This window comes from Lactuca sativa, chromosome 8, assembly GCF_002870075.4.
Source record: "Lactuca sativa cultivar Salinas chromosome 8, Lsat_Salinas_v11, whole genome shotgun sequence".
Taxonomy (NCBI): Eukaryota; Viridiplantae; Streptophyta; class Magnoliopsida; order Asterales; family Asteraceae; genus Lactuca; species Lactuca sativa.
The window spans coordinates 63,226,832-63,253,145 of NC_056630.2; the positions used below are offsets into that span (position 1 = coordinate 63,226,832).

General features: G+C 35.6%; 1 protein-coding gene across 1 annotated transcript; it reads left to right on the forward strand.

The window, feature by feature from the left end:
- The first annotated feature begins 5,391 nt into the window (after positions 1 to 5,391).
- LOC111921178 (heavy metal-associated isoprenylated plant protein 20) lies at positions 5,392 to 6,870 on the forward strand. The gene is made up of 3 exons (XM_023916749.3): positions 5,392 to 5,556; positions 5,658 to 5,733; positions 6,444 to 6,870. Exons 1-3 carry the CDS (start codon positions 5,482 to 5,484, stop codon positions 6,734 to 6,736), a joined length of 444 nt encoding a protein of 147 aa, XP_023772517.1. The 5' UTR covers positions 5,392 to 5,481; the 3' UTR covers positions 6,737 to 6,870.
- The last annotated feature ends 19,444 nt before the right edge of the window (positions 6,871 to 26,314 follow it).

A 26,314-nucleotide genomic window follows, 5' to 3' on the forward strand; every position in this document is an offset into this window, starting at 1 on the left:
TCCTGTCACCAAGCTCTTTGTGCAATATGTATATATAGGGGTGTCATGAGTGCAATTGCATGTCAAACAAGGATTGACACGGATATTATGTAAACCAATCGTAACTAAGCAACAATTACCCAAGAGCTCGCTCAAAGGCCGTCTGGCGCGTTTACCCCTTGTAGTGTTGCACTCACGACATCCCCCTATATATACATATTGCACAAAGATTTTGGTGACATGAACTGATTTCCTTGAGGATATATAGTTTTTAGTACGCACACAACGTCGAGGAAAATCACCCCTCCTTCCCCGAACTTTCTGATGTCATTAGCCAAGTCATTTGAATTAACCTTCGATAGTTTGATGCTTGATTATTTCATCTCCGTATTGTTTAAAAAAAATGTTGTGGGTGAAATGGGATCTAGTTTTGGCTGATAAAAGCAAATGAGGATTAGAAATTGGAAGTCTTTCATCTTTAAATGGTGCATTGTTACAAAAATGGAGATGGTGTTTTCTGACTAATCCTACAATGATTTGGGTGAAAATGATAAAGGCGTTGCATGGTGAGCAAGGAGGTTATGAGATGGGATATAACCAGGTTGGTGGGGTTGGACCTTGGTCTCGTATTATTCTATCTAAACATTAGTTGGTAGATAAAAATATAGACAATTCAGTGTTACAAAGGAAGATTGGTAATGGGCGTTCTACAAACTTTTGGACTCACATGTGGACTGGTGGCCAAAAATTATTGGTTTAATTTGCTCATTTGTTGCATCTTGAAACAAACCGAGAAAGATATTAGAAGTGGAGCCGAGAATACCCAACTACAAGAAATGCGTCAGATAATCCAACGTGTTATTTTGTTTGATCAAGAAGATAAATGGTGGCGGAATATTGGAGATTCGGGAGTTTTTTCTGTTGCTGATACTAGAAAGTGGCTTGATAATCAAGTTTTGTCTTCCATAAATATTCACACGAGATGCAACCGTTTTGTCCCCAAAAAAAGGTTAATATTTTCATTTGGCAGGCTATTATGGGTCGACTACCTATAAGGGAGAAGTTAGACAAGAGAGGAATCGATATTCCTTTGCTTCTTCATTTGGTGTGTGCTTTAGAAGTGGAGCAACTTAGTCATTTGTTTTTCAGGTGCGAAGTGGCCGCAAGAACATGGAATGCAATGTTGGAATTTTATATATAAAGGAATTGCAAGTTGGCAATTTCCTTTGTATCCCACATTGGTGGAGAGAAGAAACTTTTGAGGGTTTATAAGCCTATTCCCTTGGTAAGCCTTCAAAGGCTTTAGTGGATCAAAGGATTGGGCCAAGCCCACGCGCGCGCCTAGCCTAGCGTAGCCTAGCACTAGCCGACGCCGCGAGTGCGCGATTTAGGCGCACTTTGCACGTCGCTGGGAGCTGAGGAGATTTTATTTTTGACGAGTTCGGGTCAAGTCGGTTTGACCGGTCCAGGTCAAATGGTTAATTGACGTTGACTTCGTGGAGGCCAAGTCAAGTCAGGGTATTCTAGAAGGATCAGGAAACGGCTTGCTTGGAGAGCAAGCTGTCGCCCTAGGGTTTCTGGGGCCGGCCTATGGGGGCCCGTTTGATGCCTTCTAGGGTTACAATACCTATAAATACAGCTCTTGGAGAAGTAGATACTATTCTTGGTATCAAGGTGAAGAGGACAGGTGGTCAGATTTCTCTGAGTCAATCTCATTACATAGAGAAAATTCTGACAAAGTTTCAACATTTGAACATTAAGGAATTTAACACTCCTTTTGATTCAAGTGTGAAACTTAAGGTGAATTCTGGTCGAGCTGTGGCCCAACTAGAATATGCTAGTGTAGTTGGGAGCATGATGTATGCTACTCACTGCACTCGACCTGACATCGCATTCGCTGTAAGCAAGTTGAGTCGGTATACAGTTAATCCAGGGACGGAGCACTGGAAAGCAGTGGGTAGAGTACTAGGATACCTGAAAAGGACAAGTACTTTTGAATTGACATATTCGTCATCTAATGGAATACTTGAAGGTTATTCTGATGCCAGCTGGATTGATCACACCAGTGATTGAAAATCCACAAGTGGTTGGATTTATACTCTAGCTGGTGGTGCTATTTCTTGGGCGAGCAAGAAACAGACATGCATAGCTCATTCAACGATGGAAGCTGAGCTAATTGCCTTAGCAGCAGCAGGCAAAGAGGCAGAGTGGATTCGAGATCTACTTATGGATATACGTTTGTGGGATATTCCGATGCCTTCAATACCCATGTACTGTGACAGTGAGGCCACACTGTCTAAAGTATATAATGCGGTATATAATGGGAAGTCAAGACATGTAGGTCTGCGTCACAATTCTGTGAGACAACTAATTGAAAGTGGTACCATCAAGGTTGTCTATGTCAAGACAAGTAGGAACTTGGCAGATCCGTTTACCAAACCTCTGACGAGAGATTTGGTTACATCTACCACGAGAGTCATGGGTCTAAAACCACAATAGAATCGTTTAGTGATGGAAACCCAATTTGACATTAGTGCTCCTAATTTTCAAGTTTAAAGGGTAACAACGAAATCACTAACGATAGAAGGTACTATCATTCATGATAGATCCATGTGAGGTAGGATAGTGCGTCGTTGCCGAGAATGAGGTTGAGTTACGACTCTTAACGTAGTTTTGGAGACATCTAAGCAACGAAGATGTTGTAAAACTATGCCTATAAGATCTAGAGGTGGTGCCGCCTCAAGTGAAGATTAGTGGTTTATCTTCTAAAGGGTCATGAAAAGGATTTATAGCGCATGGCCATAATAGCGCTCAGGGAGAACACAAATATGACTTGTGGTGTGTGGGGGTAAACCGGAGAGGTCATTGAGGTTCATGGTTTAAACCTATAAGGATACCATTGAATCGGTCTCTTCTTGTTTGTTCTCATTAAACTAGGGTTTAATCTTCGTGACACCCGAGTGACATCATCTGTCTGAGTGAAAGGAAACTTACCAACTTGGTGGGGGATTGTTGGAATTTTATATATAAAGGAATTGCAAGTTGGCAATTTCCTTTGTATCCCACATTGGTGGAGAGAAGAAACTTTTAAGGGTTTATAAGCCTATTCCCTTGGTAAGCCTTCAAAGGCTTTAGTGGATCAAAGGATTGGGCCAAGCCCACGTGCGCGCCTAGCCTAGCCTAGCACTAGCCGACGCCGCGAGTGCGCGAAATGGCGCGATTTAGGCGCACTTTGCACTTCGCATTGACTGCCGTTGACTTCGTGGAGGCCAAGTCAGGGTATTCTAGAAGGATCAGGAAACGGCTTGCTTGGAGAGCAAGCTGTCGCCCTAGGGTTTCTGGGGCCGGCCTATGGGGGCCCGTTTGATGCCTTCTAGGGTTACAATACCTATAAATACAGCTCCCTAGGAGCCACATGAACACTCACGAAAATCTGAAAGCTCTCCCTCTCTTTGCGGTTTTCCTTCTAGTTTCCGAGTAGTCGCTTTGTGTTTGTCGATTTCCAGTGCTGTTGGAATATCGATCTAGCTGCATTAAATCCTGGGGTTTTACTCTGTTGCCTACAGTCTATACAAGCGAAGTAAAAACCTTTAAGGACAGGAATCTGATCCGTGCAGTTGCTTCAAGATCAAGTCAGCAATCAACAGGTCGGTTTTACTTTTCTGTCTTGTGTTTAATTCGTCCAATAACAGGACAGTCTTCTTCTACCTTTCTTATAATCAGATCTAGTCGAGAAGGATAGATCTGGTTTCTGGACGAAACTTGGTAAATTTAATAATAATAATTGAATTTATTATTCGCAACTAATCGACATATAATTCACAATATTATTTGTCGGTTTCCTTGCGTGTCTACAACATGCAATCTTTAAATGGATTGATTTTTAAAGCCCGAGTTTTCAGAGCTGCATTTGTGTCAACAGGTTGCGCCCATGCACAAGTTCGGTGTTTTTGGTCTACAAAATCCAAGCTTTGCTCCCCCTATACGCGGGTAAGAATTATAGTAAAACCATAAACACAAGCGTGTAAGCCTTTAATGCATTTAAGTTTATAAACCTTGTTGAGTTTGGTCTTTCTACCAATGTGGGATTCATTCTCACATTCATCTCTTTTGCTAAATTTATTCTCAAATACCATCCACCTTTGAGTATCGATACCTCATTCACATATACTTCATTTTGGATATATAATATATCATTTCGAAGTTCTCACGGAGGATAACACAAATTAACTCACTTAGAGTTAATTATATATACAACATATGTATATATTTATATATGTCCAAAGTTAGTAAAAATATAAATATTTATACTAAATTTTCCAACACTCTTTGGTATATGTGGCGTTTGCGAAATGATCAAGATTTTGACGGAAAAAAGATTCGGAGGAATAAAATTGTTGATGCGATAAAGGCGTTTTCTTTTATTTGGTTTTCTAATAGGAATATTAATTGTTCCAAAAATTGAGTTAGTTGGCTCCAACAAACCTATAAACTTGATGTAATTGTTTTTGTTTTCTTTAGTTCCTTGCTAGAGCTTTTATATAAGGTGACTGTTCCTTAAAAAAACATTGACATGGGCATCAACTAACATTTAATTACATGGGCATTGCTTAGTTTAATTAACTAGACTTTCAGTCATTTTCTCTTCGTTTAGATGTTTTTTTTTTCTAAAAAAAGAGACAAAATAATTGATTATAACAACTATTATAATTTCTTTCTCATGAACGGCGGAAATATTTGATACAAATGGAGAAATAAACGACTAGCAAAAGGCACATACAAGATATATACGTACTACTAGAAAGAGCACATGATTGCTATTGTTATAGATTTACTGATTAGTTTCATCATAAAACTTTTTTTAAGTATTGAGTTCAGGTTGTTTATGTGTTGGAAAATTAAATTAATTTAAAACAGCCCACAAACAGAAGTTAACACGGAATTACAGAAAATGTCCGTTTGCCTCAATGATTGATATTGGTTTAGAAGAGTGGGTCACAACACATAGATTTTAGTCTTCGCATTGGCACTCATCATTGGATTAATCATTTCCTTTTCCTTAGTATTTTTTTTTCATTCTTCAAAATAATATGTATAAAAATTGAATTCGAAGTAAAAATATTCTACTTTGTAACAACAGTTGATCAATGACAAAATAATATCGTAGTCTTGATTAAGCTTTGTACTAGCTTTGAATTCAATTATCGATTTCTTGAATATCAAGTTATGTACTTCCTGTGATCTACGAAATCTAAGTACGAAATTTAATAATAAAATATGGCAGATTTCAATTATCACAGCTTGTTGACAACCACTTGCTCTCCATACCTTACTGTTCCATTCTTTCTTTTCTTTAAATATCAATTCAGAGGGTTCTTTCCTTCTTCATACTAGACCTTAAACTCTTCTACTTCCATGAAACACATGTACACACGTACTTCTCTAAGCTTTTAACTTAATTAAGGTGTGGTGATTAATCAATATAGAAGAATTGGATTGGATATGGGTTATTTGGATCATATCTCGGACCTCTGTGCTGTGACCATTACAAGAAAAGGCAAACGCAAACCTTTTGAGGTATCTCTCTCCCCCCCTGGTTTCTTTTATTTGTGTTTGGTTTCTTTATATCAATGTGTGTATTTCAAGATTTGCTTAAACTGGTTTTTTCGTTGTTTTAGACAGTTGATATCAAGGTGAAGATGGACTGTGATGGCTGCGAAAGGAGAGTAAAGAATGCTGTTTCTTCGTTATCAGGTCCTCTCTCTCTCTCTCTCTCTCTCTCTCTCTCTCTCTCTCTCTCTCTCTCTCTCTCTCTAAATCGATGTTTTAACGACATATCTATGCATGAAAATTAAGGAAATAAACCCATGCAAACAAACTATGATAGATTTAATTAAACGGTGAATATAACCATGCAAATAAGTGAAGTAGATGAAACGAATTTCTTGAAATTAATTGGCATGGAGAAGTTCATTAAACTTTAAGATGTAATTCATCATTTGGCCGAATTAATCAGTTAATCTTTTAACGATGGGCTTATTAAACTTTAAATATAAGATGGGATTTAAGTGGCCGATATCGATAACGGTGTGAAGTTTCTCTCTCCACAGATACGTTGTAGGATGAAAGTGTATCGGTGTTCGTCAAAATATAAAATTTCATGTATTAACTCCAAACAACGATTTCAATATATAAACTTATAACACCATTCTTCATCAATCTATTTATTTTGTCGTATGGGAATTATGTTGAAGTCTCTTTCACCATAGATATTATATTAAGTGCTGTAATTATCCTTCAATATTTAATTCTTAGTTACCAAGTTTGTCAAAATATAATATTAGTAAATTATTATATTTCAACTCATTTTATAAGTTTGCTTGAGTTCCAATCTAATCAAACTTATGATTTGACAAAATAATCATTATTGACCATGCACTGTTTAATTTGTTTCATTTTATTAGGCGTAAAATCGGTGGATGTAAACCGAAAACAAAGCAGGGTAACAGTGACAGGTTATGTGGAACCACAAAAAGTCTTGAAGAAAGTCCAGAACACCGGAAAGAAAGCTGAAATGTGGCCATATGTACCCTATAATCTTGTCTATTACCCTTATGCTCCTCAAGCTTATGACAAAAAAGCACCTTCAGGCTATGTTAGGGACGTTTCTCAAGCATTTCTTAGTCCTAATAATCCCACCGAGAGGCTCACTACTCTTTTCAGTGACGAAAATCCAAATGCATGTTCGATTATGTGAATGACACCTTGTCATACCACGTAGCATTCTTGAGTTAGTGTAAGGGGTGGAATATGTAGAACTTCATAGTTTCTTGTACGCTATTAATTAATAAACTTCGATTATCATATGGTTATAATGTTGAATATATTAATACGTAATACACAATTAGAGTGTTAAATAATTGAAATTCGGAATGTGGGGTTTATCAATTTGACATGTTAAGATGGTAGAATAAGTCGATGGCTTTATATATATCTGGAGAAGTGATCTTGTCATGCAATTATTGAAATCATTTCCATGTACCACGTCCAGTATGATACCCCTTTGAATCCACCATGATCAGGAAGGAAACAAAAAAATACACACAGGGAACCGAAATTTAAACAGATACCTAAACTTGTTGACCAAGTAAAACAAAGCAATTTATAGCTATTTATAGGAAACGAAATTAAACACATAACTAAGCTTGTTGACTAAGTAAAAACTTACTAAGTGGACTCAAGTACTAACTTTCTTAAAATATTGAATTACACCTACATTCTCTTTTGTCATTCAGAAACTTTTTATCTCTTCGACTCCAAGCAACTTTCTCATGTTTTCAATCTTGACTCTACCCATTGACTTTGTCAAGATACAAGCTCTTTGTTCATTTGTGTCAACATGTCTTACCACTACATTACCTCTTTCAACACACTCACGAATAAAGTGAAAATGTCGTAAAAGTTTTTTATGACTACCTAAATGTTTAAAGACTTAAACTATTTTATTAGTGGGTCAACCATCGGTGGTGGTGTAACAGTGGAGACAGAGAGGGTATCTCCTTCAAAGTGGATTAAACTCTCTTTGTTAGACTCAACAACTGTAAATACTTGTGTTACGGTTTTCTATAAGCAATAATTTTTGTTGAAAGCATATTGCTATAAACAAAAAACTCATTAATGGTCATCTTAGTGAACTTTTGTAAATCTTATACATTGTTACAAATGAAAAAGCAGTGATAATTATAAATCACATACTAACATTGATACACAGATACACCATACACCGGATACAAACTCATACGCAACGTATTTAAAGGCATGTACATTTTTTACAATAGTTATATTAACGTATCAATGGAAGTTATTGATGAGTTTACTAGGCATCTGTACACGAAAATTAGGCAATGGAATCATTCATAATAAACTCTAAGTGTACATACACCCTAAGATCTAGGTTTTATTATTATGACAACATACTTTCAAAACTTGTAATATAAACTAAAGAAAGGGGTTAGTTGTTGGATTAGTGTCTAAGTCCATAACTATTTTGGTATGTACTTGACCCGATTATGAGCATGGTCCTTTTGGGTTGCCTTCACCATAGCAATATGTAGGATGATTTAAGGAGAGAAAGGTTTAAATATGATTTATTAATATATTATGAGACTAATATATTAAAAGGAGAAATCATATTGTTTAATTAATATTAGTTAAGAATTAATTGATAATTAATTTTGTGGCTAAAAGAGATTAATTAAACTTAGGGGACTGAAGTTGTAATTATAAGATAATTGTAATTGGGCTATGGATCACCTAATAATATATAGGTTGGACGAATTCTATGGGAAGCTCATTAGAAATCGTCCAAGGGATATCATTAAAGGAGTCCATGGACTGCTTAGGGCTTAAGCAGTCAAATTAGGGTTTCCTAAGGTCAAAACCCTAATAGCCTAAATATATAAAGACCCCTAAGGACCCAAAAACGTGGACAACTTATTCTTAAGGGTTTCCAACCGTTTTTGGTGTCTTCCCTCTCCTCCCTCTTCATCCAAGTTGCATATGGTGTTTGTGACTCCATTAGAGGTGCAACACTTGAGGCACTAAGCTTTCTGAGACCAATCCAAGCAAGGAATTGATTGTCATTGCTATATAACAATCAAATGTAATTCTTTAAACCCTAATTCAGTTTATTATATGTTAGATTTAGGGTTTATGGCTTTGGATTCAAAGCATGTACAATAGAGAAACCTAGATCCAAGCATTAGTGTTTGTATGAGCACATAGAACTGTTTCTTATGCATAAAACCCATCAGTGCTATCAGAGCCTTGATTGGTTTCAATTGTATGCGATGCTTTAACTGTTTGCTTACTGAAAAACGTTTTATGGCCCTCTGTTCGAACTGACTCGGCGAGTCACTACATGGACTCGGTGAGTCGGCCCTACTCGGCGAGTTCCAATGTGTGACTCGGCGAGTCGGAGCGTCAGACAGAGGGAATTTCAGATTTTCTTGTTGTTTTGCTTAAGGATAATTGACATATTCGTTTTAAACTAATAAAATACGATTTTTATTGTTTCCAAAAGATTATTCTTGCCAAAATACAAAATAATTGCCAATTGATTAGATAATAACTTCATTATATGTTTAAAGATTGATTATTTGTATTAATTGGGTAACTTATCTTGCAAGAAATTGAAATTAGGTCAAATATAGATAATGACCAAATTAATTGTTTAACTTGTATTATTTGTTATTTGATCCTTTGTGATGTGAAAAAGTTTCAATTGCACCCTTTAGGTTTTATAGTTTAAATTTGAACTTAAAAGTTTTGTTTATGAAATTTAAATAAGTTAAACCCTAATGTTTTGAAAACTTTCAAAACTTGCCCTCAAGTTTTGGAATTTAAATTTTTGATTAAAAGTTTAATTTTGAAATATTTAAATTCTAAACCCTAATGTTTTGAAATGTTTCAAAACTTGCCCTCAAGTTTTGGAATTTAAAAGTTGATTAAAAGTTGAATTTTGAAATGTTAAATTCTAAAACCCTAATAATTTGAAAAGTTCAAATCACACCCTTATGATTTTATTAATTAATTAAAGTGTATAATTAAAAGTGATTTAATAAATCCATAAAGTTTTGGTTTATATTTAATTAAATTAAAAGTATAATTTACTAAGTTAAACCACCTAGTATTTTAAAAGTGTAAAATACACCCTATACTATATATAACATTAAAAGTCTAATATTATATATATAAGTGAGTAAACAGTCAGTCTTACCGTTAGTAGGCCTCATTCACGAAGCTAGTCTCTAAGGGGTGTTTAAGAAAATTGCCTATAAAATGGCGATTGAATGGGTATCCACTCTTACCCACCGTACTCTTGACTAGTGGAGGGTCGTTAGCTAAACGGGTAGGATAGGACAGAAACCTTCCATTATAAGTATAATGAAGTACAAAGTAACTAAATGCTTTTTCAAATTCCCAAATCATAGTTACTTTAGGAAAAATGTGAAATTGTATGCTAATCCATAGAATTACACTTCTTACCCTTGTCAAACGTTAGTGGAGCGTATGTGGTTAACCAGCACACTAATTTGGGGATGACATTGGTAGCGAAGGGTGACTCGATGTTTGTCATAGATCAATGGAGCGTGTGTGACTAACCGGCACATTGATTAGGTGATAGTAGCATTGAGTGCACCACGTGATCCGTATGGTTATTCACACCTTATTTGTGATCCTCGGCATCCCAGTCACAAATAGTAGGGCATAATCGAGATTAAACATGCCATTGAAAAGTTCAATGAATCTCAAAAGATCTAGGAGTTTCAATTCATTTAAAACTTAAACTTCCTTTTCGTTTTTCATGGTGGAAATTGGTAAATCGTCATTTACCTACCTTCAAATATTCTGCAACTAGATTACGGCATCCCTCTTCTAGGTTGTAGAGTATTGTGTTGGATCCTAGCTTGATGTTTCATTTGGGTGTTGCATCAAGAATTCTAATCAACTTAACTTGAATTTTCTCCCGTTTTGTAGATGTCTAGTTATGACAATCATGGTCTTCCCAAATCCCATGGAACAAGTTTTCCAAATGAAGATGACGTTCCGAGATACGATCAAGGAAATGAGATTCATGCTTCACTTCCTCCACCTCCTCTAATTGTTTCCCCTAACCCACAAGTTCAAAGGCTTGAAAAGTTCAAGCTCACTCAAGCCCTTTTGGCAAGTAAACACGAAGATGGGTGACTTGTGTGTGCACACGTCTTAGAGATGAAGTCACACATTGATAGGTTAAACATGTTGGGTGTCGAGATTTCAAGTGAGTTGACTGTTGACTGGGTTCTTCAGTCACTTCCTGAATCATATAGTGAGTTCGTTAGAGAGTACTATATGATGGACCACAACGTGACCCTTATTGATCTCACCTATTTGCTTATAGCTGCTGAATCAGCAATGATTTGGCGTGTTGGTCAAGCAAATTTGTCTGGTGAATCAAACTCCCAGACTTCAATGGACACTGGCAACATTGGAAGTCCAGAAAGAACTAAGTCTGTGATTATCCGATGTGTTGTGCCAAAGGAGTCCATTTGCTTTTATTGCCAAGAGAAGGGCCATTGGAAATGAAGCTGCCCTATTTACCTGAGAGATCTAAGAGATGGGAGAGTCAAGACGTATGGCTCTACTTCAGGTAAAATCCATTATCTAACTCTTTTAAGTTCCTATTCTAGATTCTTAATACATGATGTGATAAGATTAAATTTTGATGTTTTGTAGGATCGAAGAAAAGAGAGGAAGCTTAAGGGAAGAAGTGAGCTAAATCTAATCGTGAAGAAATGGATTTCGATCGCATTACTTGAAGAATGGATTCTTGAGCTACTACTTGGAGTTAGAATAGATTGTTAAGAAATATATAATAACATAGTTTTTTCAATTAAATTACATTGTAAGGACAAATTTTTTCCGCAATAAATTGAATTTTGATTTTATCTTATTTATTTATCCTTGCAATGGCATGTATGGAAAATTGATGTTTGAAGGTTTCTATTATTAGCAATAATGGATTTGATTCTTAATTGTATTATTTGTGGAAATATCAAAAGTTTACCAAATAGGGAGAGTTTCTCATCGCCCAAGTTTCAATTGGATAGAAACCTGGAATCATGCAACGTGTATTGTATGATGAATGAAAAACTTTCACATTTCGGAAATTTAGACTAATTCTTTGACAAAGTGTCAATTGAAGGACTAGGAGATCAAGTACACTAGGTTGTGCGTTGATCAAGTCCACCACAAGAGTGACAAAAGTATTCGTCATGATTTACTAAAGTTTAGTAAATATGATTATACTTATAAGATTAAGTGTAATTCTGAGTTGATTGAAAGAGTTTCAATGAATAGTAGAACGAATAAAGAAGAATCAAGTAGGCAGAAAGGTAAAAGTTTCTCTATTCTAAGAAGAAGGGAGAGTACCTTTTATTGTGTTTTATGATAAGTCTTAATGATTAAGAACCATGTCTCAATTGATCCTCTAAGTGAGTCTTAGTGCAATTGCATGTCTGAGAAGAGGAATCGAGAATTGTAGAAATGGTTAAATCAAGAAGTCAATCATACTTCGTTCCAATATCAAGTCTTAGAGTCAAAATTGTGACTTGAGTGAAAAGTCTTAAGTAGGTTAGTAACACTTATCAAATGTAGAATAAGAAAGTTTCTTATTTATGCACATTTGAAATTGGTAAGTTATGCTGTCTTGCATAAGACAAAGACCAACTAGGACCAATTATGTGAAGTGTTTTGTCTTGATAAAAGCTACACCAACTCTTGAATATTTGTTTGTCAAGAAATGTTTCTTGATAAGAGAACCTTATATGTCAAGGAGTCAGTGGGAGTTTTAATGTTTTTTGAAAAGGTTTCGAAAACAAATCAAGAATAAACCTTATAGATCATCACTAGCACACGACTTGAGGTTTACAACTTATCGTGTTGACATTATTTTGTTTCTGTGCCATTCCAATTGAGTTAATTATGCATGTGAGTTCTATGAGTTTTCATTTGAATGCATAAAGACAAAGCACTTTGATCAAATGGAAAGTACATTGATATGTAAGGATAAGTTGTTAAACTACTTGGAAGACATGGTGGGCACTCGTGTTACCATAAGGCAAGAAATCAAGATTAAGAAAGTTCATTCCATATGAGTATGGATTTGTCGCAAACTTTGGTTTTGGCAAATTCACATGGATAGGAACTTGTACACCATAAAATCTAAGCGTCATAAGATTCCCTCCTTCATGAAAATGACTGTGAGGAAATGCTTTCACTAAGAGAGATTTTAAGAAGATAGCAGTTGTGAGAATTGTATTCTCAAATTCGATTATGGTTACGGCATCCCTTTCCATAGTTCGAATTGTGAGATTTGGCAATTAGTTTGAACATTTGGAACTTAGTAACATAAGTTCTGAATTGATTAAACACACATATGAGCTATCTAAGGCAAAGGTGTATAAGTTTAAGAAGCTTAGATAAAGGCTTATCGAAGCATCTGGTATTAGCAATATTAATTATAGAAAAACAAAGATTAAATTTGCAAAGTTGCATGGGTTGAAAAGTTGTTTTGATATAATTAAGGGAGAGAATATTATACTTCGTTTCAAAATCTACAGCTTAGATTGAGAAATTTTAATAAATTTAGTCAAAGGATACATAGTGTGTTCTCAAATTTTGATTATGATTACGGCATCCGTCTTCATAGTTTGAATTGTGAGAACGTGACACATAAAATATTATGGCAGAAGATTGATAAAGTATCATATCTTTATGTAAGACATTATGCATCGTGTCCCATACACTTCGGGTATAGGATCGATTGCAAATGCTATAATATTTGACCATTCTAAAATTTTCCAAATGTCTAGCGCATTAAGAGGGAAAAGGACTAGAATCGGTTTTGACTAAAATAATTAAGCAACTATCAAAAGACGATCCAAAGCTCCCTGAGGATTGGCCACTTGTGAGTAGTTGGAAGTATGGTATTGGATGGACCATATCGACATTATTATGAATAGATATTAAAAATGAGTTGTCATATGGCAAATGTTAAAATGTTTCCATATTGGGAGTTGGATATTGAGAGTTTATGCCTAGATTAGAAACTTTTATGCAAGAAAGATATTCAAAGGAATGTACTTTGAATGTGAGACTTCACGTCTATGGAATTGTCTTGTAACAATTTCTGATAGAGTACTTTGTAATTTCATTGGCCAAGTCTTGGTGACTTTTATGCTATGGCTTTGCGAAAGGATCGCTGCATAAAATGTTAGAATCTAGAATATTCTAGTAGTAGCAAGAACCCAGTGTTCTTACACTAACAGTGAGGATTAAGGAATTGTGAAATGAGCATCATTGGAAAAGTTTTCAATTGATCTATTTCACAAAGCATGGACCATAGGAAACAAAGTGTGCATGCTTAGAGCATGGGACAATTGTTGTTGTAATTCAAGTAATTAGTTTATTATCCGAAACAGTAAATGATAAATAATGAGTAATCAATATGGTGGATAAATAGAAGTGTTTTATTTACTCTCACAAGTTTGGGGCCATATAGGATTAAGTATTATTGTTATGTTTCAGTTTGCATGTTTTGACTTCCAGAATAACTAGGTTATTCAAACATCCACAGTCGGTCATACGTTGGAAGTAAGTATGAAGGAAGACTATCATGAAAAGTCTGTAGATTGTCTGAAAAGTTTAGACATAGCACAAGTTTGCTGCAGAGTTCATGAGTGCTTTAATAAGATTAGAGTATTGGATTAAACCCACGCTCACTTGGATCACTTCATGTCTTATCACGAGTGATTAGGGAGACGATAATATTGTATATTCTTGAAACCGAGACGTGTGAGTTGCTATTTGTTGGTCGGTTGCACATTGATAATGAGTAAACGCACCAGTAACTTGGTGTTATAAAACTTATTGTTGTGGTTGATTCGAGTAGTAAATGCAAGCGAGCATTTGAGTTGAAGTTTATCCATTCCTTTTACCCAAAGTGGGATAAAAGCGATATTTGTGGGCCTCTCGATGATTTAGTGATGACACCTAAGTGCTTGGCCAAGTTGGGACTAAGTTGATGTGTTCAATTGTAATCTGTTGTCAGTCATCGTAAATCGGAAGTCGGGAAACAGTATAGAGAGAATGATTGAAATTCATGTCTTATATCAATACGATATCTTGAGAATGGAGGAATATATGATCCCTTATCTAAAGGACACGCTATCTGATAAGATCAGAGTTAACTGCGGCTTTTGAAAGCTACGATTGCTGATCAGGTTCTGAAGTCATATGGAAAATAGTTATTAGACTTATCCAAATGGGAGACTGTTGGATTAGTGTCTAAGTCCATAACTATTTTGGTATGTACTTGACCCGATTATGAGCATGGTCCTTTTGGGTTGCCTTCACCATAGCAATATGTAGGATGATTTAAGGAGAGAAAGGTTTAAATATGATTTATTAATATATTATGAGAATAATATATTAAAAGGAGAAATCATATTTTTTAATTAATATTAGTCAAGAATTAATTGATAATTAATTTTGTGGCTAAAAGAGATTAATTAAACTTGGGGGACTGAAGTTGTAATTATAAGATAATTGTAATTGGGCTATGGATCACCTAATAATATATAGATTGGACGAATTCTATGGGAAGTCCATTAGAAATTGTCCAAGGGGTATCATTAAAGGAGTCCATGGACTGCTTAGGGCTTAAGCAGTCAAATTAGGGTTTCCTAAGGTCAAAACCCTAATAGCCTAAATATATAAAGACCCCTAAGGACCCAAAAACGTGGACAACTTACTCTTAAGGGTTCCCAGCCATTTTTGGTGTCTTCCCTCTCCTCCCTCTTCATCCAAGTTGCATATGGTGTTTGTGACTCCATTAGAGGTGCAACACTTGAGGCACTAAGCTTTCTGAGGCCAATCCAAGCAAGGAATTGATTGTTATTGCTATATAACAATCAAAGGTAATTCTTTAAACCCTAATTCAGTTTATTATATGTTAGATCTAGGGTTTATGGCTTTGGATTCAAAGCATGTACAATAGAGAAACCTAGATCCAAGCATTAGGGTTTGTCTGAGCACATAGGATTCTTTCTTATGCATAAACCCATCATTAGTTTACTAACCTTTTGACAAAATCGAATTTTTCACTTGACCTCTTGATGATTTCAAGTTCCTTGTTCACTAGTACAAAAATCGACAATGTTCACACCACAAAAGTATGACCATATGTCGTTAACCACACGTTATTTTTTCAACTCATGTGAGACGAAAAGTCGTGTATTTTTTGGTATCATACAGCCACATAAGAATTTAGTGGTCGTAGCGATTGAAAAAGGTGACCGTATCATAAAACCGTGGCTAAATGATACCAATATTTCTTGTCGTAATCAAGGATTCCGTCTATTAATTGTTGCTATAAACATTTTCTAGACACACAAACATTTTTTATTGTGATTATTGCTCATACAACTGTCACGTGAATTTATTGGTAGTGCGGTGGTAGCTATCATTTGTTCTCAAAAAAGATTGTTTATTAAGTTTTAGTCATCGATTTAAGAAAAATATGGATAATGAGTTGTTGTAATCAATGATTCCCTCCATTAAATGTGGTTATAAACATTTTCTAGACACACAATTGTTTTTTTATTGTGACTATTTCTCATACAACGACCACATTAGTTAATTGTTAGTCTGGCCTTAGCTATTATTTAGTTACATAAATGATTGTTTATTGAGTTTTTAGTCCCATCAATTTAAAAAAAATGTGGCAAAAGTTTTGATGTAATCAAGCATTACGTCGAATAATTAGGGAATTTTCTACTTTTTAATCGTACAAATATTCTTATGTCTGACTATTGTTTATAATTAAGACACAAATATTATTTGCAAATTGTGGTTGTAATTGTGGTATAGTCGCATAATGTTCATTTCTTAGGTGTGACTAATGTATAAACATATAGACACATCAATTAATTTTAACTATGGTTATTGTTTAAACTTAAGTTACATTAAACTATTTTTCCCATAATATTTGATATCATTTAGTCACATGAACATTAAATCAAATTGACCTGTAAAATCCGATTTTCAAGTATAAATCCTTATGCTTAAATTTTATGAAACTTGGCGGCGACAACATGATGGGATATCACCACGAGGTGGCAATAAAGGATTCGAAATCCAAAAAGGTGTGTTAGGAGAGGCGACTTGCTCTCTCCATTTCTCTTCATCATCTTCATGGAGGCTCTTCACATTGTTATGATTAAAGCTCAGTCACTTGGGATTTTTCACGATTTGGCAACTCCCAACCAAGGCCTTATTATTTCACATCTTTTCTACGCTGACAATGCAATTTGTGACATCCTGTTTCGAGAAGTTTCTTATTTCGGGATTGTGGACTATAAATGGATCAAGTAAAGGCCGTGAGCTTTTAGGAAATAGGGTTTAGACCTTATTGAATATTGATAATATTGGTTATGCGATCCAATCCCTTGGTTTGTGTTGGAGTCAAATGGGTAAAACGAGAAAAGTGATGTTTCTGACTTCTTTCATGAAATATGGATTTTTGTTCAGGAAGTTTTTTGACCTAGATATCTAGATAATATTGTGGGGCTCTTCAATAACTTTCTGTGGATATAAAGATTGACGAAAATAGAGTTGGAACGAATAAGTTAGGAAGGTTTTGGGCTTAGTCTAGTACGTTGAGCGTACAAGGCATCTCTGGTACGCTAGGCGTACCTAGAGTTCGTCAAGAGTACGTGATCAGAACCTAAACCCTATTTTCATTGTTTAAGCCTTGTTTAAGCTCCTTAACTTCCCCAAACTCGTTTCATTCTCAGCCTCTACCTTTCTAACACCCTCCCTTGAAACCCTAACCCTAGTTTAAGCTTTGTGAGCAAAAGCAGGTGTTCTTGAGCGATTTGGAGTGTTCTTGGTGCATCTTGGAGCTCATTGGATAAGTGTTGGTTGCATTGGAGCTTGTAGATCCGGACATTGTTCACCTTAATCTTTCATCTAGAGGTATAAAGCTTCAATCTTGATGATGCATTTGTTAGATCTAGCTAGTTTTGGATTTTTGAGCTTTTGGTAACTTTAGTGCATAAATTTTAGATCTTGAAAGTGTGTGACCTTGTTATGGATAAAGCTGGAAACTTTATCCATCTAAACATCATTTTCATTTAGATCGAAATGTTGGAAACTTGGACTTAATAAATTACGTAAGAAGGATGCACTTTTGGTCCCTTTGAGACTTAAAAGACTAGATCTTGGTCGTTTGGAGCATTCTAATGGATAAAGTTGGAAACTATATCCATTATGAAGCTATGAGGAAGCATAAAAATGTAGTATTGATTGTTAGTTTCCTTCTATGCATGATCTAGGTTGTCTTAATGGGTTAAGTAGTTAGAGTTTTGGTGTTTGGGAACTTAATAGCCATGCAAGGCCATAAACTTGGAAACTTTATGCTTAAGGACGTTAGTTTAAGACTAGATCTGGAATATGGGCAAAAGAGCTTAAGGATTAAGCTCTTAATAAGAATAAAAGGACCCTATCGCGTACGCTGGGCGTAACCCACGTGTGCTGGGCATAACCCAGATACGTTGGGCATACGAGGTCAACCCAGCCCGTTTTGTTTAAGCCTCGTGTATGTTGTGCATACCAGTTGAGTATACTGGTCGTACTTAGCTCTTTTGAGCAAGTTTGACTTTTTGACTTTGACCAAAATTTGAATAAGTTTGACCTAAGGGTATTTTGGGTATTTTGAGTTGTATTTTAGATTGGTCACTATTTGATAAATAGGTGACGGGTAGAGATGATATTCGAAGTAGAGACCTATTCGGCTATTTGTTCGGACTAAGAGGTGAGTTTTCCTCTCTGTACTTGTGGGTCGAAGGAACCAATCTTGACCCACTAGGTTATGTATCCTGGTATATAGGATGATGTTGTGTACCTGTATTTGTTGAATATATGTTTATGTTTATCTGTTGTATATGTCGACATATTGTGGAAGGGTTGAGGCGGCCCTGCATTGTACTGAAGCCCAAGACACCCGAGGCGGTCCGGATAGGTTGTAGGCCCTGCGAGTCGGTCCAGTTAGGCCGAAGGCCCAAAGAGCGATTCGAATAGGTTGTAGGTACTGCGAGGAGGTCTAGTCATGTCGAAGACTCGGAGATCAGTATCTGACCAAGAGACTAAAGACTAGAGTATCAGACCAAGAGACTAAGGACTACATAGATAACTGATTGAGGAGCTGCACATCCCACCAAATAAAATACATCTCCATAAGTCAATTAGCTCACTACATCCTATGAAAAGATTATATGACTATAACCTCTAAACAAGAATGTAAGCCTTGATGAAAACCCCAATTGTTTCGTCTAGTCTCTATACCACCTGAAAAAAGCAACACACTATCAAGAAAAAGCACAAGTCGAGGAAACAAAAAAAAATTAGAGACGTCAAGGAGCCAACCCAATCTATCTGGTATAAACTCCAAATGGAGATCCTGCATTAAGGAAAATAAACTCTCTCATTGTTTCTGCTCAATACTACCCCTAGGAATACATCTAAAAGACTCCATGTCCCAACCAATCAACACCTGAGTCTATGAGTATTCAAAACAAAGATCATATGAAAAGACACTAGAAGAGATGAATCCCCATTCCGCAAAGGCATCTCATATCAACACAACATCATATATCAACAAATACATCTCATATCAACAAAACCAACACACGGTAGGCATTAGTCTCTCATTATATCCTACCCCAAGGGATGTAACATCCTGCTTCGAGAAGTTTCTTATTTCAGGATTTTAAACAATAAATGAATCAAGTAAAGGCCTTGGGCTTCAAGGGAATAAGGTTTAGACACTTTTGGATGTTGATAATATTGGTTATGCGATCCAAGCCCTTGGTTTGTGTTTTGGAGTCAAAGGGTAAAACGGTAAATGTGATGTTTCGGACTTCTTTTATAAATTAAGGATTTTATTTCAATGTGTTTTAAGTCAAAAGTAATTAGATAAGGTTGTAAAGCCTTTCAATACTTTTCTGTGGATATAAAGATCATCGAAATCAGAATTGGAACGAAGAAGTTATAGTCGTTTGAAGTTTAAATGAAAAAACAGGACTTTATCCAGTATGTTGGGCGTACACCATGTTGTACGTTGAGCGTACTGAGTACATAAGTCATGGGATCACTCTAGTATGTTGGGCGTACTTATAGGTACGCTAGCAGGAGAAAAACCCTAATTTTTAGGTTTTGGACCCTATTAAAGCATCATTAACTCTTGGAACCCTTCCCATATTCAGACTCCATCCCTTCTCAACCTATAACTTCGAAATCCTAGCCTCATCTCTCTTATTTTGAGTATTCGTATCATTTATGAGCTTATTTCTCCATTAAAAGGTGGGATCTAGAAGATCAAGGTAATGGCAAAGTGTATGGATATAGGATTCAAGCATAGATCTAGCAAGATTACATCATTTCTAGATGTTTGCGAGTAAAAAGCTTCAAACTTGCTCATTATCTTGTTAGTTTTCACATTTGTCACTCTTTGTTCACTTTAGTGCATAACGTTTAGATCTTGAAACTTTGCGACCTTGTTATGGATAAAATTGGAAACTTTATCCATATAAAGATCATATTAATTCAAATCTGATGGTTGGAAACTTGGACTTAATGAATTAAGTTGAGAAAGATGTACTTTTGGTCCCTTTGAGACTTAAAGACTAGATCTTGGTTGTTTGGACCATTCTAATGGATAAAGTCGGAAACTTTATCCATTATAGATTTATTAGGAACCATAAAAATGTAATCTTGGACCTTAGTTTCCTTGCATGCATGAGCTAGGATGTCTTAAAGAGTTAAGAAGTTAGGGTTTTTGGTATTGCACTACTAGAAAAAAGACCTTTAATGACGCGCTTTTTACGACACGTGATAATTAACGATACGCAAAAGGACGTGCCCTTAAAATAGTGTCATCTCTCCAAAAAATTTAAGGATTTACGTCACGCTTTATTGCGTGCCCTTAATTTAGTGTCTCAAGAAAAAAAATTAAAAACACGGAGGGCGCTTTATCTTAAACGCGCGTCGTCTGTACCTGTCGCTTTATAATTTTAATGAAACACGCTTTTAGTAGACAAGGGGGGAAATGAAATCCCCAAAATTTTGAAAACCCGCCTTTTTTTTCTATCTTCTATCTATCTTTCATCTTAAACCTAACAAGGACGAGCATTGCACTCTTGATTTCCCTAACTCTTTCTCATTTTCTGATTCAAACTTGAAAGAATCGAAAAAAAAAATCTATCAATTTTGAAGCCTAAAAAAAATCTAACAAGGACGAGTATCCATCGATCCGACTTCCAAAAATAGAGGGCATCGATTCCACGTCTTCCGGGGTTGGGAGGAAGGAAAAACTGTTGGTCCCGTGTTGGTTTTGTGATGTTCAATCGAAGAAAAGGAAATCAGAATCGACGAAAAAGAGACCGGCTGGCCAGGTGCGTTCGTCGGCCCTAGCAGTAGATATTCATGCCTAGCAGTCAATATTCACGCCTAGCAGAGGATTCTCCTTTCTCCCACACGGTAAAATTGTTCAATTTGGGAAATTGTTACGTGGCCACCGTCGGATAATCAGCAACCATCTCTTTTCTCTTCAACACTTTCAGTTATTCTAGATATTGTCATTGTTTCACCTTTGAACATGTTCTTATCTTTTTAATTTTAACAGAGGAGGGTGGCGGTGGTTCCTACACTGAGACAAGGTAACTTTTCTTGCGAAGCTATTTTTCGTTATCTGATTTTTGTTCTTTCTTTTCGGGATTTTGACTGGTTTAAAACCATACATGGAATTTTTGATGGCAAGATTTTCATTTTGTTACTGCACAGAAGGTGTTCGACAAAATGCCACAGTGAAGATATAGAGCTAAGTTGATTCTTCTACAGAAGTCTATTGCCCTCAATCAAGTAACTTTTTTTTTGACTCACAAGCAATCTGTATCTTATCAAATTGAAAAGTTGGATGAATCATGGTGGAATCTATATGACAGTTTATGGGTTGTGATTAGTGAAATGCATGGGAAAGGGCCAACCTGTGAATCACAACGAAGAGCATCATCAGAAGGGCTAGGGCTTCTAGCTCGCCTTGGAAATGATATGTTTACTGCCAGATTGGTAAAATTTTGATATTGTTATTTATTTCATTTTAGAATGTGTTAAAAATCTCATGATCCATAATTTGTTTTGACTAGACTCGATCACTGCTTAATGATGTAACTGGTGCACCAGAGCATTATGTTGGATCAATTGCTCTAGCTCTTGGTTGCATCCAACGCATGTATTTTTCTTTTTATGTTGTATCTTTTTTAGTGAAGTTACTTTTTTTCTCATAATTTATTTATTTTATTTTCTGAAAGCAAAAGATTTATCATTCTCATGTTGTACGCAGTGCAGGAGGAATGGCATTATTAAGTTTAGTTCCATCCACTGTGCATTCTATCTCTTCACTAGCTAAGAGTTCAATAGCTAACTTACAAGTATGGGCTTTGCATGGACTTCTTCTAAGAATAGAAGCTACGGGCTTGTCTTATGTTTCACAAGTTCAGGTACATTACATATCCTTTTGTATGTATACAATTGCCACCTTTCTCTCTAATGTAAGAATAAAAATTAACAAGAGCTGGCATGTAATTAAAACGATCTAGACTAGGAGATAATAGTTATTATATGATCTGTCATTCTTTTATAGGCAACACTTGGCCTTGCTATGGATATTCTTTTGTCTGGAGAGAATGGATAGGTTGTGCTTCAGCAAGGAGTAGGTCGCCTCATCAATGAAATAGTTGCTGTTCTTGGTCCTGAACTTCACCCTGGATGTATATTCTTTTCACGCTGCAAGGTTTGTTAATTCAATTATATAATTCATAAAATATATTTAATTTCCTGTTGTTGTTATGTGCACTTACTTAATTGTTTGTTTTCTACAGTCTGTCATTGCAGAGATAAGCACACAGCAAGAAACAACAACACTTCTTGAGTAAGCAACCTTATAAGTCCTTTATTCCAGAGATAAGCACACAGCAAGCTGTTACAGTTCATACTCATGTCAAAGTTATCCTATCAACTCTTTCATCAAGACAGGTAATTCTTGCTGGTGACTCTTAAAGTTATTCTGTGATTTTCAGGTGAAATTTTACTCATTACTTTACTTTGTTACCCATAATACCAATATATTAACTTTACTTTGTTTTATATTTATGGAACCAATATATTAACTGGTGCTGATCTTCGTAGATTAAGCATGGATGCTGCAAGAGAGGTGCTTATTAAATTCAATGTTCCAGAAGAACAGATTGCAAAACTGACAAGGTGGGTTAAAGGGTAGCTTTTATTTGATAAAATGATATAGTTTAAGTGTTTCTTATTTCTTGTTTGCTGGTATCGCCTCTGTATGATTTGGGCATAATGTGTTTTTTGTTTTTTTAGCTTTTGCTATAATTTGCTTATATTATAGTAATCTGATTTGGTTATAATCTGAAGAACATAATGTTTTTTTTATTTTCTTTTTCAATCTGATTTACTTGGTATTGCATCCTAATCATATATGACGTTCAAGAATATTTGACAAATCTAGTTCAATTCAAGGTTGGAAAAGTTAGCAGCCAATTAATCTTGGAATGAATTTTTTAGATGAAGATGTTCAGAAGTATATTAATGAATGATTATCATTTACCTTTTTTTGTTTAAAGTTAAACAAACTTACAGTGAAACTATATCAAGCATCTAAGCCCCATATTTTGCAATTGTTCTTTTAAATGGTTGTTGCACTTTTTCTCAATACATCATCTTTATTCATTGTAGTCCAATTTCATGTTCATCTTCACTGTCAATGGATGGAGGTATGTCTACACCCAAGCCGAGCCCTAACTTGATTAGCATTGCTATTCGTTCAAATGCTCCGGTTACCTGATGATATGTTCCCTGACCAGCCTGATCAAAATCATGAAACAACATGTACTATACCTGATAAAGAGATTAAGGAACATGGTGAGAAAGAAAAAGACACATCAGAAGACACAAAACAAAGAGAACATGATCAAGATGATAAATATTGTGATGTGACACATCATTTTTCCTAAAATAAACCCCCACGTACTCTTGAAGACTCTGTAGCTGAACTCTTTCATCAAGGTATCTACTAGTCCCATCTGGCTGTTGTTATAAAGGTATTGCATTCTTTTGAACAATTGGTTTCATGTCCTTATTGACCCTTTGTATGTTGGAAGATGTACATGCTCAAATGCTTTGTCTTCGTGAGAAGGTGAAGGAAAGATTGAGCAACTCAGATGATTACCAGTCATTTTTGAAGTGCATTGCAGAGTATTGCACAAAGAGTATTACTCAGCCACAATTGCAATCAAGGGTAAAATTATATACACAATACACATTATTTAAAGATTTATTCTTTTTTGTTTCTAGTATCTGCTTCCTGCTTTATTGCTAGATATTTGCATTCGTTGTTTGTGTATCCATAAAACTTCTAGATGACTTTTTGTGTGGTATCCTTAGATTTAATTTGATAAATTAAAGAATTTTTTTTTTTAGGTAAATAGTTTGCTTGGAGTATATCCGGATATTGTGGAAGAAGTCACTGAGTTTATAGATCACATTGAAAAGACAAGTAATTGTACACATAAGTTCTTATTTACATTTACATGCCTAATAAGAATCTATAAATCTTCATTTAATAATGTATATATATGCAGATAGCTCTTTCCCATGAGTAAGTTTACATATAATTACATATATCCTAAACCCAATGACGATTTTACCTAAATGCCCCTCCATGTTATTTCCTCAGTAATGTAGGATGCTAAATTGTTTTTTTTTTCATGACTCTATAGCATGACTTTGACTAGCTTTTGCAGGATCCTTATGGAGTCATGGACATTTACCTAGAGTAATACAGGGTAATGACGAGGGTAAAGATGGAAATTCTGATGAAGATGAAATTGAAAAGAATAGTTCGGCCATGGGTTGTATTTTATTTAATATTATGCAATGGGTTGTATTTTTTGTATATGGTATTTTATTTCTATTATGAGAGATTAAATGCAAATTTAATTTATAAATTAATAAATATATAAATATATTTTTTTTTAAAAAAAAAAATTAAAATTACGATACGCAAAAATGTGTGTCGTCTTCATTTATGACATGATCTTTCTTGACTGGGGCTTCCTTGATACGCATTGTGTGTCATAAACACGTGCGTCGTAAAGTTACGACACGCAAATGCGTGTCGTCTTCCTTTATGATAGGGTCTTCCTTGATACGCATTGCGTGTCATAACCGCGCGTCGTAAATGCGCGTCGTCTCTCTTTATGACAGGGCCTTCCTTGACGCGCATTTGCGCGTCGTCTGAGCGTATTACGACGCGCAATGAGCGTCGTAAAAGGCCTTTTTTCTAGTAGTGTTGAGCACTTAATAGCCATGCAAGACCATAAAGTTGGAAACTTTATGGTCAAGGACATCATTTGAGAACTAGATCTAGAAATTCGACGAAAGAGCCTAAGAAGTTAACCTCTTAATGGAAGGAAATGATGGTTGAACGTATGTTGGGTGTACACTATGGTACACAAGGCATACGAGGTCAATACCCCGTTTCTGGGCAAGGCTTGAGTATGCTAAGCATACAAGCTGAGTGCACTGGACGTACTCAGCTGAGTTGACTCGGTTGACTTTTTAATTTTTTGACATTTTCCTATTTTTAACCAAGTTGACTTAGGGGTATTTTGGGTATTTTGATTATAAGTTAAGTTTGATCATGTTCCAATGAATAGGTGAGCGGTAGAGCTGATGTTCCGAGTAGCGTCCTGTTCAGCGATCTTTCAGAATGGGATGTGAGTTTTCTCATTGTATCATGGGTTGAAGGCACCAATGTCGTCCTACTGGATTATGTATGTAAGATGATAGTTGTCTTTGTGACACTTAGTGTTATGCATGTATGTGCTTGTTGTCTTTGTGACTTTTGTTGATATGATTGTATGCTTAGCTGTAGGGGTGAAATAGACCCGATACCGATTTGAAGAGACCGAAGGGGGTGAAATAGACCCAGTATCAGTTGAAAAATACCGAAGGGGGTGAAATAGACCCAGTACCGGTTGAATGAGACAGAAGGGGTTGAAATAGACCCAGTACCGGTTGAAAGAGACCGAAGGGTGTGAAATTAACCCATTTATGTTTTGAATGTTATAATATATATGGTATGTGGTATTTTAGAAAACTCACTAAGCTTTATGCTCACAGTTAATGTTATGGTTTCAGGTACTTCCAACATGAAAGGGAAGGGCCTGGCGTGATCCCCCGCATCTGCCCATGTTTTCCGCATTATGTCATTTTGGGATTTTGTACTCTGATGTTATTTTCACTATGATATATTTTTAGTTGATTTTATAATGACTATTGAAATCTTTGGAATGAATTAAAAACAAAATTTTTATATGAAATTTTTGAGATGTTACAAGTTGGTATCAGAGCCTTGGTTTGAGGGATTCAGGCACACTCTCGGGTATGTCTGAACCCAAACTTAGGATTTCAAATATATTTTAAAAGAAAATAATTTTATAAAAAAAAAGGTTTTCTAATAGAAAAAGAGGTGTGATGCATGCAATCAGCCGAGCTTAAGTAAGTATTACCCAAAATACCTATACATGTGTTATTCTTATTGTTTTGGAATGAGTATATGAGATTTGCATGCTAGACTAGGGCTAAGGATCTG